This window comes from Mixophyes fleayi, chromosome 1 (assembly GCF_038048845.1).
Source record: "Mixophyes fleayi isolate aMixFle1 chromosome 1, aMixFle1.hap1, whole genome shotgun sequence".
Classification (NCBI taxonomy): Eukaryota; Metazoa; Chordata; class Amphibia; order Anura; family Limnodynastidae; genus Mixophyes; species Mixophyes fleayi.
The window spans coordinates 308,068,269-308,083,748 of record NC_134402.1 but is presented as its reverse complement, the minus strand read 5'-3'; the positions used below and the strand labels follow the sequence as shown (position 1 = coordinate 308,083,748).

The following is a 15,480-nucleotide window of genomic DNA, read 5'->3' as shown; positions in this document are numbered from 1 at the left end:
CGAGCCAGCCAGGAGTCGAACCTAGAATCTTCTGATCCGTAGTCAGACGCGTTATCCATTGCGCCACTGGCCCATTGACATGTACATAAGAATCAATCACGCCTTATAAACGTAGTACACTAGAGCTGTGATTGGTTTGCTTGACTGTTGCCATGGTTGTGTGTGGGTGTGTCCCAAAGTGATGAAAAGAGCCGGTTGTTAGAATGACACGTCCCACATTTATCGTTCTATCCATTGATAGGCTGGGGCTTCTCTCTGCTTTGTTTCCTTCACTCCGCCCTCTGAGAAACGTAAAAAGAAATGAGCTGATTGGCCCGTTATTCGCCGCCCATTGCTCGTCCTTATTGGTTGCCGGTGACAGGAGTCTTGAGGGAGAGGTGTGTCCTGTGTAACGCGCGTGGAGCGAGATTCTGTTCAAGATGGCGGCAGCGGGCAGTGGGGGAGGCCGGGTGTCCAGTGGACGGGATCTCACCTGTGTCCCGGAGGTGGCGGATACCCTAGGGGCTGTGGCCAAGCAGGGGTGAGGCCATAGGCCGGTACAGGGCCGCCGCTGTATATGATGTGTCATGTTGGGAGGGATAGAGCATAATGTGTGTAGGAGACATGTGCGCTAGCATCTCTACTGTGACCTGTAGAACATCAATTCTAGTCATATGTGCTCTGTATTTACAGTGTTGCCGGCTGTGTGCGTTACTTTATAAGCATTTATTAACTGGAATGGGTAAATGCAGAGTAACATAACTCCCATCCAGTCTTTTCTGCATCTATTATTTTTTAAAGAAAACTGTGTTTGGTGCTCTTTTACTTATTATTTCCAAGTACTACTGCATATATTTTGGCAATTGTAATGTTCCAGATCTTAACTATGCTCGTCGTTCTTCAAGGTATTTTGATAATCAATGCTATTGTAATTACATTAGCCTTTGGTTACCTGGTTACATTGTAATTAAATAATACGTTATGGTTTTTACTATTACTAGTTTCCCCATTCCTATGTTTGCATAAAGCTAAATGGAGTTATTTATTTTTTTCAACCTGCACTGCCTATTGGGGTTACATTGCGTAGGTATGTCCAGTTGGTTTTGTGAATGTTACTCCTTAGGTAGATTTTTGGACAGAGAGCAATGCATAATGTTAGGATCATCTTTTGATGCTCTAAAATTCCAGCTGTATAAAGCGCATGCACAAATATAATCAGCCACCTCTCAGGGCCTATCCACTAACCATAACTAAGCCTAACTTTTGAGGGAAGTTGTGGAAATGTATAATACAGTGTATATTCAGACTTTTTCTGCAAATATTAGTAACCCCCCGCCCACCTCAGGGCCATCTTAACAACATTATGGGCTCCCAGGCAAAGCAGTGCACCGGGGCCCCTAGATATTTAGATGTATACAGATACAGATATAGATATATAGAGATAGATGGATGTACTTGCTTAGTGACCCTTGTAGGGTTTTTTTTTTCCAGGTTTTTTTCCTTTTGCAGGATTATTTATTCTCATTAGGAGCCTTGCCTGTGGGGCCCCCGGGCAGCTGCCCATCGTGCCCAATGGAAAAGATGGCCCTGCCCCACTTCCCTCTGTTCTCAACCTGCAATGTCATGATATGAAAATAGGAATGGAATATAGCAGGAACCCGTATGTCAAATGCGATTAAATTTGACATGCCTTGTAAATAGCATTTAATGCAGTGCCATTTGGTAAGGGCACTTAAAAGTATCAATGTTCTCCAACAACAAAAAATAGTTATAAAAGGCTACTATAGAACTGGTGTGGTGTCAAATGCGCTGGCATATGGAAGTGTTTTGTCTGCTTTCTTTCAGATTTACCCCATTATTCATAAAGTAAATCCAAGATGTGGATAAATCATCTTTACAGTTAATGTTTTAGTCATTTGAAGAAAATCCAATAGCACCTTCTAAATTATGGGTCTTAATGTTTTCTCACAAGATATTACACAAATTTCTGTTTCTTTCAGTCATAAGCTAAAATATTATATATGGCAATATCTATCTTTTTTTTTTCTTCCCCACTGATTTCAATGATGACATCAACTTAAATATGTTGACCCCCACCTTGCTGTTACCATTTAATGTTTACCAGTAATAAGATGTCTATCATTTAAATGTATGTTTGCCATATTTACATTCAGTGTTTCTATTAGTGCTTCTGTGCTATATTAGTGTTGTCATTAAGTGTTATGGCTGTATTCTTTTAGTCACAACCAATACAGAGAGGCTCTGATAAAAAAAAAAATTACATGTTTTGTACAAAATACATATTTTTAGTCATTTCATATATGGAGCTTTGAGCTATTAAAAATATATCCACTTATAAGGACAATTCCATAACTACAAGTGGTGGTGGTCCAATACTGCACTTTTGATGGCGTATCCAGCATTCGTACACACTCTGTCATCCCATTATTATTATTGTACTTGTAGTGTGATTCTTCAGTTGTGAAGTAGAGCTCAAAACAATTGTTTTAGAAATATAAAACATCCTTGGGGAAAAAATCCATTATTTGTCTTGTTTCCTGTTTACATTATACATCTTGGTACAGGAGTTGCCATTATATTTGCCATAATTACTTATTTTTGTTATCTTTAGTACATGTTCTCTTTCAAATTAGTGTTTTGGTTTTTTTTCCTTGTTTTTTTTTATTAACTAAACCCTTGTTTGTTTTTGGCTTACAATTTGTTTTTCCATGTGCTCATCTTATAGCTTTGACTTTCTGTGTATGCCAATCTTCCACCCACGCTTTAAACGAGAGTTTTACCAGGAGCCAGCTAGGTCACGGTCCGGACCACAGACTCGCTCAGACCTGCTACTTTCTGGACGTGGTAGGTATTTATGGACGCAACTATTATTATCATCATTTATTTGTTAGACGCGACAAGATTTCTGCAGCGCCGTACACAGTACAAACAGTAGACTATACAGGGTGAAACAGTACAGAACAATAAACAAAAAATACCAGTACTTCAGAGACTCCAGGCAGGCTAATGCAATAAAGACGGAGCAGGAGGGAAAAGGGCCCTGCTCATGCAAGCTTATATCCTAAGGAAGGGTAAACAGAACAGGCACAAGGGGAGCAGTTGAGGCAAGGGGGAGAGAAGGGAGAACGAGCGGAGGAGATGAGGGGGTTAAGTGGATGGTTGGTAGGCTTTGAAGAAGAGGTGAGTTTTCGGTGCACGTTTGAAGGATCACAGAGTAGGAGAGAGACAGATGGAACGAGGGAGGTCATTGCAGTGAAGGGGGGCCGCACGGGAAAAGTCTTGGATTCTGGAGTGGGAAGAGGTGATAAGAGTGGAGGAAAGGCAGCGATCATTGGCCAAGCGCAGGGAGAGGGCAGGAGTGTGAATGGAGAGGAGGTTAGAGATATAAGGGGCAGTAGAGTGGGAGAGAGCCTTGTAAGTGGTGCTGAGGAGTTTGAAAAGGATTCTGTAGGGGAAGGGGAGGAGGAGCGGCGTGAGAGGAAGATGAGTCTTGCGGCTGCATTGCGTATAGAGCGGAGGGGGGAGAGATGGGAGTGGAGGAGGCCAGTGAGGAGGAGGTTGCAATAATCGAGGCGGGAGATGAGTGCGTGAATGATAGTTTTGGTGGCATCCTGAGAGAGAAAGGGACGGATGCGGGCGATGTTGGAAGCGACAGGCTTGGGCAAGGGAATGAATGTGGGGGGCAAAAGAAGAGAGAGGAGTCGAGGGTGACACCTAGGCAGCGGAGTTGGGTGACAGAGGAGATGGTGGTGTTGTTGACAACAATAGAGAGGTCATGGTCTAGGCGGAGGAAAGACAGGGAGTTCAGTTTTAGAGATATTGATTTTGAGAACGCGCGGACATCCAGGAGGAGATGGCGGAGAGGCAGTCTGATACCCAAGAGAGGAGGGTGGAAGAAAGATCAGGAGAAGAGATGTAGAATTGAATGTCATCAGCATAAAGATGATACTGAAGACCGAAGGAGGAGATGAGAGCACCAAGGGAGGAAGTATAGAGCGAAAAGAGTAGGGGGCCGAGAACAGAGCCCTGTGGGACTCCTACAGGGAGAGGGTAGGGGGAGGAGGAAGAACCAGACGTGGATACAGAGAATAATCGGTTAGCAAGGTATGAGGTGAACCAGGCGTGGACAGATCCAGAGAGGCTGAGAGAGAGAAGAGTTTGCAGCATGAGTGGGTGGTCCGCGGTGTCAAAGGCTGTGGAGAGGTGAAAGAGGGTGAGAAGTAGTGACCCTTGGATTTGGCTGATAGGAGATCATTAGTAACCTTGGCCAGGGCAGTTTTGGTGGAGTGGACGGGGCGGTAGCCGGATTGGGTCAAGGAGGGAATTGTCTGAGAGGTGCCTGGTGAGGCAGCTGCGGACAATCCGCTCAAGTAATTTGGAGGCATAGGGGAGAAGTGAGATAATTAGCAAGAGAGGTGGGGTCGAGATTGGGTTTTTTGAGGCTAGGAGAGATAAGAGCGTGTTCAAAAGAGGAGGGGACTACACCAGAGGAGAGTAATGGGTTGAAGAGGTGTGCGAGGTAAGAGCAGGCAGTGAGAGAGAGAGAGAGAGAACGAAGGAGGTGGGAGGGGATGGGATCGAGAGGGCAGGTAGAGAGTGGAGAGGAAAGAATAAGGGAGCGAACTTCTTCACCTGTTGTAGGGCAGAAGGAGCACCAGAGTTGGTTGTTGGAGGGAGGTGAAGCGATGAGGGTGGCGGAAGAAGGGGAGGAGGAGATGTTCAGTCTGATTGCCTCAATTTTGGAAGAGAAAATTGAGGCGGGGATTGGAGGACTGAGAAGAAATGAGCGACTTAAAGAAGGATTGTTTAGCGAGGGAGAGGGCAGAGCAGAAAGAGGAGAGGATGAATTTAAAGTGATGGAAGTCAGCCAGGGAATGAGATTTCCTCAAGAGGCGTTCAGCAGTGCGAGAGCACTTTTGGAGGAAATCTTCTATCAACCATCTCTGCTTCTAGGAGTGGTGCAAGTCTCATGTAATACAATGGTGGTCAACAGGACCGCCATTAGCTTCTCTATTACGTCCCACCTTTCAATGCTGTGAGGTCGCAGAGCGGAGGAGGGAGTGTAGTGTATTCTGCACCATGTGGTATAGCCTCCTTCTGCACACTGGGCAAAGGGTAATTCATTTTTAGGCTCTAATTTGGTACCTATATTATGTGTGTGGGGGGGTTGGGTGGTTTTGAGCAACTTGTATATCTGAGTGGCATGTGTTGGAATTTTGGTGCAAGAAAGAGGCATTTTGGAGTGGGTGATAAGGTGTCATTTTGTGACTGTTTCTTTACTAAAAATAATAGTAATGTGTTACCCTTTTGGTTGGAAAGCTGCACACGCAGCTTAGTAGCAAAGCATTAGACCTATAGTAGTGTTCCTTAATAGAACAGACAACCCTTTTATTTATTTTTAGACTGGAACACGCTTATTGTTGGGAAGCTGTCTGAATGGATTAAAACAGATTCAGAGGTGACGGCAATCCGCAAAACTTCAGAAGCGGTAAGGTGTTTTTTTTTGGGGGGGGGGGGGGGGGGAGTTGGATAATGTATCTCAATAAGAAATTAAGAGGCTTTTGGATTAGTATCTGTTTTGCTTTGGGAGGAAAAGGAGGTACAAGCTAATGGTCTTCAAAACAAAAAGACAGTTGTTGTCAGTGCTTATCTTTAACATGGCATTTCTGTGTGCATCTAGCAAAATGAAAACCTGAGGTATTGGTTCATATTTTGATCAAAATATTTAAGCCTGCATCCCAGCGTTAAGGGCACCTCATTATGTGCAGGTCCTACACTGACCTATATGCTTTAAAACACCATTAAAATGGAGTTAAAATCGGATGCACTTACCTCCCAGATATAGAGGCTTACATCTAGTAAGGGCTGGCATGTAAGCCACACCCAAATGAGCCTTAAATAGACTTGATGGTTAGCTGCTATGACAACATAACATTATATTGCGACAACCAGGGAAAAGATACGCCTGCGCTTGGTATTTCCCATATTATATGGTACCAGCTGCATGGCAATATAAATACAAGCTGATGGTCTTCTCTTCAGCACTTAGTTCTGACCTCATCTTCACCCTGCTGGTTTAGTTTCTATATGCATCGATTACTTGAAATAAGGTTCCTCGTCCGTTCGACTTGCTTTTCTGAATTGTTTCTTAAATGTGGCCATTGGAGTTTGTGCATGGATCTCCTGCTTGTCTAGAAATCAGATTTAATGTATTTGTAGAAGGAATGTTAAAAAAACAAGATACCTCATGCTTTTCTGCACATATTCGGGTTAAGACGTATCGTAGACAGTGATGCATAATGGTCACATTGTCATTAGTATGGTGACACAGATGGCATGTTGTCACCTCTAGCGAGTAGAGCACTAGGAAACGAACTGACTTTTCCATATAAGATCCCATCTACTCAGTTCCTGGGCCCTTTATGATAGGTGATCACAGATCCTCTATTTTCTGCATTATTTCTTTTTCTGTATCATTTATGGGACTGCTTTCCACAGAAGTGTGGCAGGGGTGTTCTGTTTGTACAGATGACTTGGAACTGTATAATATAAAGAGATATTCAGTGCGCCACTTGATTCTATTTAAAACAAATCTAATACATCGTCTGATTCTAAAGCCAAAATCTTTCCCCATCTAATCCGTTCCTTTTTATATTTCAGGCTCTGCTGCAGGAGTTACATTTCTCTGCATATCTTGGGCTTCCTGCATTCCTGATCCCCCTTTCACAGGATGAAAACAGCAACTTGGCTCGGCTTCTTCTCAGTCACATTCACAATGGTCACCATTCCACAATGGTAGGCTTGCTATGTCCATTTACACATTATTGGTCCTTTACTGATGGAGCTGAAATAACTTGTAACTTCCTGCTTTTTTAGTTCTGGATGAGAGTACCGTTAATGGCTCCGAATGACCTTCGAGATGACCTCATAGAAAATGAGCCTGCGCCACAATGTGACGAGAGAGATAATGGTGGTGAAGAAAGGACTTGGCTATGGTGAGAAGCAGGGAATGGAAATTGGTGATGCATCCCAGATGAGCAGTGCTGATATATAATTATATATATAATTATTTCCCTAGGTGGCATAACTTCAGGACCCTGTGTGATTACAACAAGCGGGTTGCTTTGGGTGAGCTACCAAACCTATAGGTGTATAGTTGTTTACTTTTGGCCCCCATTTAAATTAAATATGTAAGTAACCATTATTCCTGATTATTTCCTGCCAGCAATTGAAGTGGGTGCTGACCTTCCTAGTGATGATATAATTGATCGGTGGCTGGGGGAACCCATCAAGGCAGCAATTCTGCCAACCAACATATTTCTCACAAATAAAAAAGGATTCCCTGTACTGTCCAAAGTACACCAGCGCCTCATCTTCCGATTATTTAAGGTAAACCCTGAGGTGGCTATAAGTAGACCTAGAGGAAATATGCTCCATCAGTACTAGCTTACATTTTGTTTTGTTTTTCCCCCCTCCAAGCTGGAGGTGCAGTTTGTGATTTCAGGGTCACATCACCACTCCGAGAAAGATTTCTGTTCCTACTTGCAGTATCTAGAGTATTTAAGTCAAAACCGCCCTTCGCCAAATGCGTATGAGATGTTTGCCAAAGGGTATGAGGATTATTTACAGTCTCCGCTCCAGGTAAATGTTTCGGTGCAATCAAATGTAGTTAAACCCGTTACATTAACACACTGCAGAACATCTCGGACATTCGTCTGTTGGCCGCGTTATACTAGTGGGCAATATATAATTGAGTGACTTCGGCAGGAGGAGGGGGATTCTTCAGGGGTGTGTAGGTTTTGGTGGTTTTTAGTTTTGGTTTTTTTTGGGTGGGTGGGGGGGGTTAAAGGTTGGTTTGTTTTTTAAACTGCTGCAGAACATGTTTCTGGCAGTTCATTATTTGTCTTACTGATACTTTTCTTCACAGCCTCTGATGGATAACTTGGAATCTCAAACCTATGAAGTATTTGAGAAAGATCCAGTGAAATATTCCCAGTACCAGCAGGTAACATTGATGGCTATGTGTGTGTGTGGTAATGCTCTAGTTAGTGCTGCCTAGTTCAGTAGACGTTCATCTGCTGTCTATCCCTGAAGATTAAGTTGAAACTGCACCACGCGATTATATTTGTTGAATGTGGTTGACTCAGTAAAATTTAATTTTAGTTTGAGACTGCTGTCACAATCTAGGAATGTCCACATAAATGGCTTGTTACCAGCACTACAGGTCCAGCGTAGTGCAGCCTTGGGTTAAAGATTCGACCCAAAGTTTTATTTAATGCCCAATATAATTTTTTCCAGACTTTAAACTCCTGATTATCCTAAATTCACAGGACAGAACTAGTTTAAATGTTGCCAAGACTGTATTACTTGGCATTTACATGTATGTATCGTGGGGTTTTTATGGCCTGAGCAAACTTACAATGTAATATGTAAACCAAGTCTTTAACAATACAGTCAAGAAGGTGTATATATATATCTGTAGAAAGTGCAGACCCACAATGCTTTGTGTACTTGTGTCTGCCACATTATAGGTGCACGCTGACTTCACTGCCCTTGGAACTGCCCCCACAGAATCAAACTCTGAAAAATATGCAGCTTAAAAAGTACTTTTTTTTTTCTCTTCCATTTCAGGCTGTGTATAAATGTTTGCTGGACAGAGTTCCAGAGGAAGAAAAAGACACTAAAATACAGTAGGTCTAAGTTTATTTTTAAGCCCCTGTGTAGTATTCACTGACTGTAAACTATGTACAGATCATTACCGGTAAGAATCAATCAATACCATGAACTAGAGAGGAGTCCATCCTTTAGGAAGCTAATCTGATACCAATGATCTTGGTGAAACAAGTGTTGTCTTTCAGTGTGCTCTATAGTATTCCTCTCAAACTGCAGAATATAACTGTTCACATGAGTGTTTTTGGCTTGTTTTATGACGCATGACAAAATTGTTACTTCTACTCCATGCCCTGGTATTTCTCCATAGGGTCCTGATGGTTCTTGGAGCAGGTCGGGGTCCTCTTGTGAATGCATCACTTAGAGCTGCTAAGCAAGCGGATCGTATGATTAAAGTGTACGCAGTGGAGAAAAACCCTAATGCTGTAATCACGTGAGTGACAGTGAGAAATGCTTTTAGTCTTTCAGCATTATTAGGGGGTTTTCTGTCAGTTCTTCCTTCTAACTGCACATCTCTCCAGGTTGGAGGGGTGGCGCTATGAAGAATGGGGTAGTCAAGTGACTGTTGTGTCCAGTGACATGAGAGAATGGAACCCACCGGAGAAAGCCGACATCATTGTCAGTGAGCTATTGGGGTCTTTTGGAGACAATGAACTGTCCCCTGAATGTCTGGATGGAGCCCAGCACTTTCTTAAAGGTTTTTGACATTTTACACTATGCACACATCAGAGCTCTGTTTGTGTTTCAGAGCAAATCTTACACCTAAATGTAATAGTAAATGCGCCCTTCAATACCTACTATTTTTTTATAGTTTTCTTTTATCCCTTTCTTTTTTTTCTCCCAACCTCCTGTTTCTCTCATGCTCTTATTTTGACAGAGGGTGGAGTCAGTATTCCAGGGGAGTACACCTCTTACTTGGCCCCAATCTCTTCCTCCAAACTTTACAATGAGGTGAGAGCATGCAGAGAAAAGGACAGAGATCCAGAGGTGAGTGGATGACTTTTTAAATGTAAAATATTTAAATTGTACTGTATTTTTCTGCTTTTTTCTAATTTCTATTTTATGATGTGCTTCTTTGATGTAGTATTCGTTTCTGGATACTTCTGTTACGTCCAAGAAATGTTAGACACCTCTATAAACATTTCAGGGTTTTTGTTGTGTGATTATTTATTTTTTTTCCCCCTCCCCCCAGCCCAAGTTCTTTTTTGTTTAAGCCCATATATAAATGTATGTGTATAGACTTCAGTTTAGTTCCTTATATCCCATCAGCTCTCCTCCACCTACTTCCACGTCTATTATATGATGTTGTTTAACTTGATAATATTTCATTATACCCACCCCCACCTCCATGCTGAGGAATGTTAAATGGGCATATACAAAACTAAAATGTAGTATACTAGCAGACTGTAAATGCTCTTGACATGTTTCATGTATTACTGTATATATAATTATAAAATGTAACTGCTTGCCATCTATTTCCATTAATTATATCTTATCTCCCATGTTACAGGCTCAGTTTGAGATGCCCTATGTTGTTAGGCTGCACAACTTCCACCAACTCTCGGACCCCTTACCCTGTTTTACTTTCCAACATCCAAATAAAGGTGAGGGAGGTGAATGTCTGGATTAAGGACATGTATAAAAACCTGCAATTGAAAAACTACAGAAACAATGCACGTTTTATAAGTGTTAAATGCTTTCCTTTGTTAATTCCTTAATTTACTGTTGACTGTAACTCTTGTTTAAAAAATAAAGCTAAAACTGGAAGCTGGGCATATGGCTTGTGGCATGAACACACTATTAGTCCAGATAAATATCTTTGTGTATTTATAGATATAGGGGGGAGTAAGTAGTGGGTTCAGAAGAAATCATTTTGGGCATTAGGCTGTGTAGACTATCAGGTTCAGTTATGGGGCAGCTCCACCTCAACTTAAGGAATGAGACCTTGCGCAGTCTGCAATTATTTGACTGTTTCCGAAATATAGATTTAAGTTGTATGGTACCAGCTAAAGATAAGTACAGAGATGATATAGCATGACCTTGAGTCGAGGACATCTGGAAGGGTGCTGTTTGGGCATTCAGGTAGGAGAGAGATTGTCCCACAGGTAATTTAGCCTGATGTTTCATTCAGACTAAACTATAATTTAAGTGGGGAGCCTTGGTACCCATCATTTTAGGCACTGACTCCTAGAAGTCATACATCCCACACCCAAAAAAGACCCCAATAAAAAGTACTGGGATCTGAATACCATGTTTGTACTACCAATGGGAAGCTAGAAAATTGGCGCTGAACCATAGAAAATATCCCTAAGTAGAGCAACCAATAGGAGCAGAAAAATTATAGGACACTTCCCTGAAACGTATATATGGTTCAGGGAGATCAGGAGTTGATATAGTGTCTTGCCAGCAGGTTGAACCACTGAAGGCAGTATGCAAGCTTGTGTAGTGAGGCCACTGTCCTGAGTTCTTGTTTGTACTAACATGCTGCTTGTGTAGCAGAGGGAAAGAGTTTATTTAATGTGGATGTACAGGGAAGTTTTACTCAGACTTTCAAGGACTAAGGTCTCTAATTTATGTGTTTGCAATGCCTGTGATTGTGTTTTACAGTGTGAGATAAAGGCATAATGGAGCTATGGAGCCTTCAGCTTGTGAAGGAACCTTTTTTCATCAGGTTTTATCAATATCGCATGGACTTGCCTAATGTGTATTATCTTTCCAGATGCTGTGATTGATAATAATCGTTCCTGTTGCCTGAAATACTGCATAAAGCTGAATACAGTGCTGCATGGGTTTGCAGGATACTTCCAAACAGTGCTCTATAAAGATGTTACTCTAAGTTAGTATTAAATCTTGAAAACATGACCATCTACTGTATAATGAATCCACTCCCCCCTCCCATTTATACATTCTCTTTGAGCTCTAAAATTGTCTGACCTTTCTTTTACATTGCATTATTGCCTTCCGTTGCAGGTATCTGTCCTGAAACACATTCTCCAGGGATGTTTTCTTGGTTTCCCATTCTCTTTCCAATCAAGGTAAGTTGTTATGGAAAGTGCCAAGAAGCTGGGATGAAATTCTACCAGAAAAAAAGCTTGTTTCAGGGAAGTTGATGTTCTGTAGTATTTTCTTTTTTTGTGAACTGTAAAAAAAAAAAAAAAGTGTGGAATTTAAATAAAATCTATCCTAGTTCAGAAGATGGGCCTCTTGTATACATTAAACCACTGCATTGATTTGCTTATTTAAGATTTATTTACAGAACCACTCATGATTTTCTAATCCATGTGATGTGCTTTCCATTGTTCTACACTTGAGGGTTAGCGCTCCTTTCTGGACAGTTATGGTTATCCCATTGATTTACTGGATGTGTATATGAAGATCAGAGATGTATTATGTTAAGCAGCGATGTAGTTTATTTAATTTGTTGAGTCTAGTAATTTACTAATGCTGTCTTCTATTCTACAGCAACCCATTCCTCTGCGGGAGGGTGACACAGTATGTGTACGGTTCTGGCGCTGTAACAATGGCAAAAAAGTCTGGTATGAGTGGGCTGTGACGTCTCCCATCTGCTCTGCAATTCACAATCCCACTGGTCGCTCCTACACAATCGGCCTGTAACGTACAAGAGCGCAAGGCTTCTACTTTGGAGAATACTTGCGGGAAGCAGACTGTCTGATACGAAGCATGTCATGGAGAGATGTGCTCAGTATACTGTAGGAGATGGGGGAATTTAGAAGACCAGCAACACATGGGTCACGCTTAGCTTTTTTTTTACTATGTGACTGTAGAAACAATAAAGATGAAACTGTTGAAGGCTTTAGTTATTTTACTAATGAAAATATCAATCTCCTTCAGTTTCTGGCAACTTCTGTGTATATGTGTAGTGTTATATCTGCTAAATGGGCTTTGTTTTATCATTAGCCAATTAAAATATCACCAGTAATGAGGGTTCACATACCTATTGGATCATAGCTGTACAAAATTATAATCTAACCATAAGTACCAGATCTTTAGAAATGTCTTATTTTCTTGGTTGCAGTAGCATGGTTTCCTTGGCGTAGAGCGAAGTGTTGCTCATTAGCGGTTTTATATGGTGCTAAACATTGATGCAGCTCTTTACAGATGGGTGGGTGTCATGAATGACTAGTGAGAAGTGTATTGGGGTAGGTGGAATCGTACATCAGCTTGTAGATGACTTGTCATAAGAATAAGTATTGTCCACAGGTTATGGTGCAGTCATAATTTGGCTTTGCCAGAAGTGTTGGTGATCTAAAATGTAAGATTTCAGTTTAGTGGTCAATCATGTTTTGAAATTAAGTTACAGATTACATATGCTATACATCTGACTTGACAAAATTGTAAGAATTTAGAAGCCAGCCCACCATTTTTATGACATCCTCTAATAGAGGACCATACACCAAGCCCACTAATGTCATACACAGCTCACTCCTCTTTCAGACATTTTACCTCCTTCAATCTGTAACATAACCCTTCTCTATCCCTTCCTTAATCATCTTCATCTCACTGCTCTGTCCCCCTTACCCCGCTCAATTATTTTTCTATGTTCCCTCTCACGCTTCATATTAATTCACCTTTCTCCAGCATCATCATGGCCCACTCTAATCAAGTGATTTATTTAGCATGGTTTAGTTTTGGAAGGAGCCAGATTGTAGGTATGGATTTCTGGGGGATTACAGTCTGGAATGACAATGTTAATACCCTAGCTTGTGGCACCTCCTCCTTGGTGGGTTTTACCTCATAGCAAAGCCAACAAGAATCTATCAGGCAGCTTTTCAAGCACCACAAAAAGGCTCTTGAGTTCTATGTTATTTCTGTGGAAAATTGGGCAATGTGCTGAGTATCTTTACTGTAATAGTGCTGTGTACATTCACCTGTTTATGCTTGTTAGACTGTGAATTTGGATGAGCAAATGTGATTATCGTTTGCTGTATTATGCTATGATCATTCTGTTTGAGCGTTACATAGGTTCATTGCCTAGTTTTCTCTGTATAAGTCTGTTTACTACAGCAGTCCCATTTCTTGTCAGATCTGGATCATTTTTCCAAGGCAAAATCTGGTAAGGGAAAAATCTGTTATATATTTTACTATTCCAAACGTGATGCGAAATTGCCAAATTGATATCAGAAACCAGATGCCTGAGGTGCAGCTTGCGAAGCAGATGATTGTAACCTGTGCACATCTGGCCGGGAGGAGTAGCTTAAATGGTAGAATCAGTCATGATGTTGCTGGCTTAATCCATTGCAGAGCTAACTGCTTGCTGCCTGTCCTAAGGAGGCAAATGGAAACCCTTCTGTTCAGCTCACTAGGTTTTCTGGCGTCTCTTACCTAGACCTGTGACAGATGCTGCAGGTTCAACCTCTTTGAGCGAGTAGTTTGGAGAGGTCTGTTCATGGACTAGCGTAATTTTATTCTTTGCAGACCCCTTTTAGCAACTGCATGTGTGAACAAGGTAGTCAAGAAATGGTCCGTCCAAATTGTGGAAAGTTTACAATTGGGTAGGCACAAGTTTGAGATGTTACCCTTGACCGACCATATTAGAGAAGCACCTGAGTATTGGGTTGAGGGGCGCTCTAAATCCTGGCCAGACACTATTCAGAATTTAAGGCTTGGCTGTTGCTGCTACGAAAGCCATTTGGTTTAATCCTGGGAAGCCTTTACTGTCCCAGACTCTTGTCTGTTCTATATTAAAGAAAAGTCATTTTTGTTCAGGAATGAGGTAAAAACTTCAGTTTGGCTACAGGGCAGAAGAATTGTTTTTTTTTTTCCCCTCCTGTAAACACTCCTAGGTCAAATATATAGTTCCTTTCTACTTCCTAGCAATCCTTTGCCCTTATGCTGTACACTATGTGGGGCAAATAGGAATGGTTTGCAGTCTGGGTATCGGGCAAGATATCCTAGCCAAAGAGGCCAGGTCCGGTCTCTCCTATGTCAACAGGGGTTGTCTGTTCAACATCTGCAACTGGACCAGTGTGACTACAGATGCCAACCTAGAGGGAAGGGGAAATGTGACTCTACATCTTTGGCTGCTGGGAATTAGCAAGGAGCTGGTGGACCAGTGTCCACTCTTAAGGAATTGGATAAATTGATTTAATTTAAATACAAAAATCCTCTTATCGCCCCAATATGTTTGGAGGACAGGGAAGTGACATAGGTCATCATTTATTTATATAGCGCCAACATATTCTGTAGTGCTTTACAATTGGGGACAATCATAATAAACAAACTGGGTAAAACAGACAAAGAGGTGAGAAGGCCCTGCTCGCAAGCTTACAATCTATGGGAAAAAAAGGTTGAAAATACATCAAACTTACCCCATTACATCTGGTTGTAGACTATATTTTCTATGGCCTTAAACTTGGAGTGAGCTTAATATATCTGCTTAAAGGTCCACTAAACCTAAAATACATATTGCTGAGCATGAATATGTGCAAGTTTGTTTGGTTGCAATGATATATCTATCACTGCAACCAAACAAACCTTTCCCATCATTCATGTCATATCTATAGTAAAATGAAAACAACTCTGTTTTACATAAAGTACTCTAAGAAACAAATTACTATCCTTGACCTGTGGGGGTCCAAAAAGGTGGACATGATGTGCATAGCTTGACATTGCTCCAGGCCTCTGACAAAGTAACACTGAAAAATCCTAACTGGTATTATCAACAAATGAAAACTACTGAAATGTTACACACCATTAAGAGAAGTACAGATAATTAAAGGGACACTGGCATGGTGGATTTGTGAAAAGAGTACCAGAGATCGCATATTTTGCGGAAACAATGAATACAAT

The 15,480-nt window shown here is 41.5% G+C and overlaps 1 protein-coding gene and 1 non-coding gene across 2 annotated transcripts; one reads left to right on the top strand and one right to left on the bottom strand.

The window, feature by feature from the left end:
- TRNAR-ACG (transfer RNA arginine (anticodon ACG)) lies at window positions 1-73 on the bottom strand. Its single transcript has one exon. It is a non-coding gene; the product is annotated as a tRNA-Arg (tRNA).
- Window positions 74-361: 288 nt separating this feature from the next.
- PRMT5 (protein arginine methyltransferase 5) lies at window positions 362-12,480 on the top strand. The gene is made up of 17 exons (XM_075211346.1): window positions 362-520; window positions 2,726-2,844; window positions 5,403-5,488; window positions 6,661-6,795; window positions 6,877-6,995; window positions 7,079-7,128; window positions 7,226-7,389; window positions 7,480-7,641; window positions 7,928-8,005; window positions 8,632-8,690; window positions 8,981-9,103; window positions 9,192-9,367; window positions 9,548-9,657; window positions 10,181-10,274; window positions 11,390-11,506; window positions 11,641-11,705; window positions 12,133-12,480. Exons 1-17 carry the CDS (start codon window positions 420-422, stop codon window positions 12,283-12,285), a joined length of 1,911 nt encoding a protein of 636 aa, XP_075067447.1. The 5' UTR covers window positions 362-419; the 3' UTR covers window positions 12,286-12,480.
- Window positions 12,481-15,480: the final 3,000 nt, after the last annotated feature.

Excerpts from the sequence above, each read along its gene's own strand:
- PRMT5 (XM_075211346.1), top strand. The coding sequence starts at position 420 with ATGGCGGCAGCGGGCAGTGGGGGAGGCCGGGTGTCCAGTGGACGGGAT. Across the intron at positions 6,796-6,876 it reads ATGGTCACCATTCCACAATG|TTCTGGATGAGAGTACCGTT; the intron begins GTAGGCTTGCTA and ends CTGCTTTTTTAG. Across the intron at positions 7,390-7,479 it reads TCATCTTCCGATTATTTAAG|CTGGAGGTGCAGTTTGTGAT; the intron begins GTAAACCCTGAG and ends CCCCCCTCCAAG.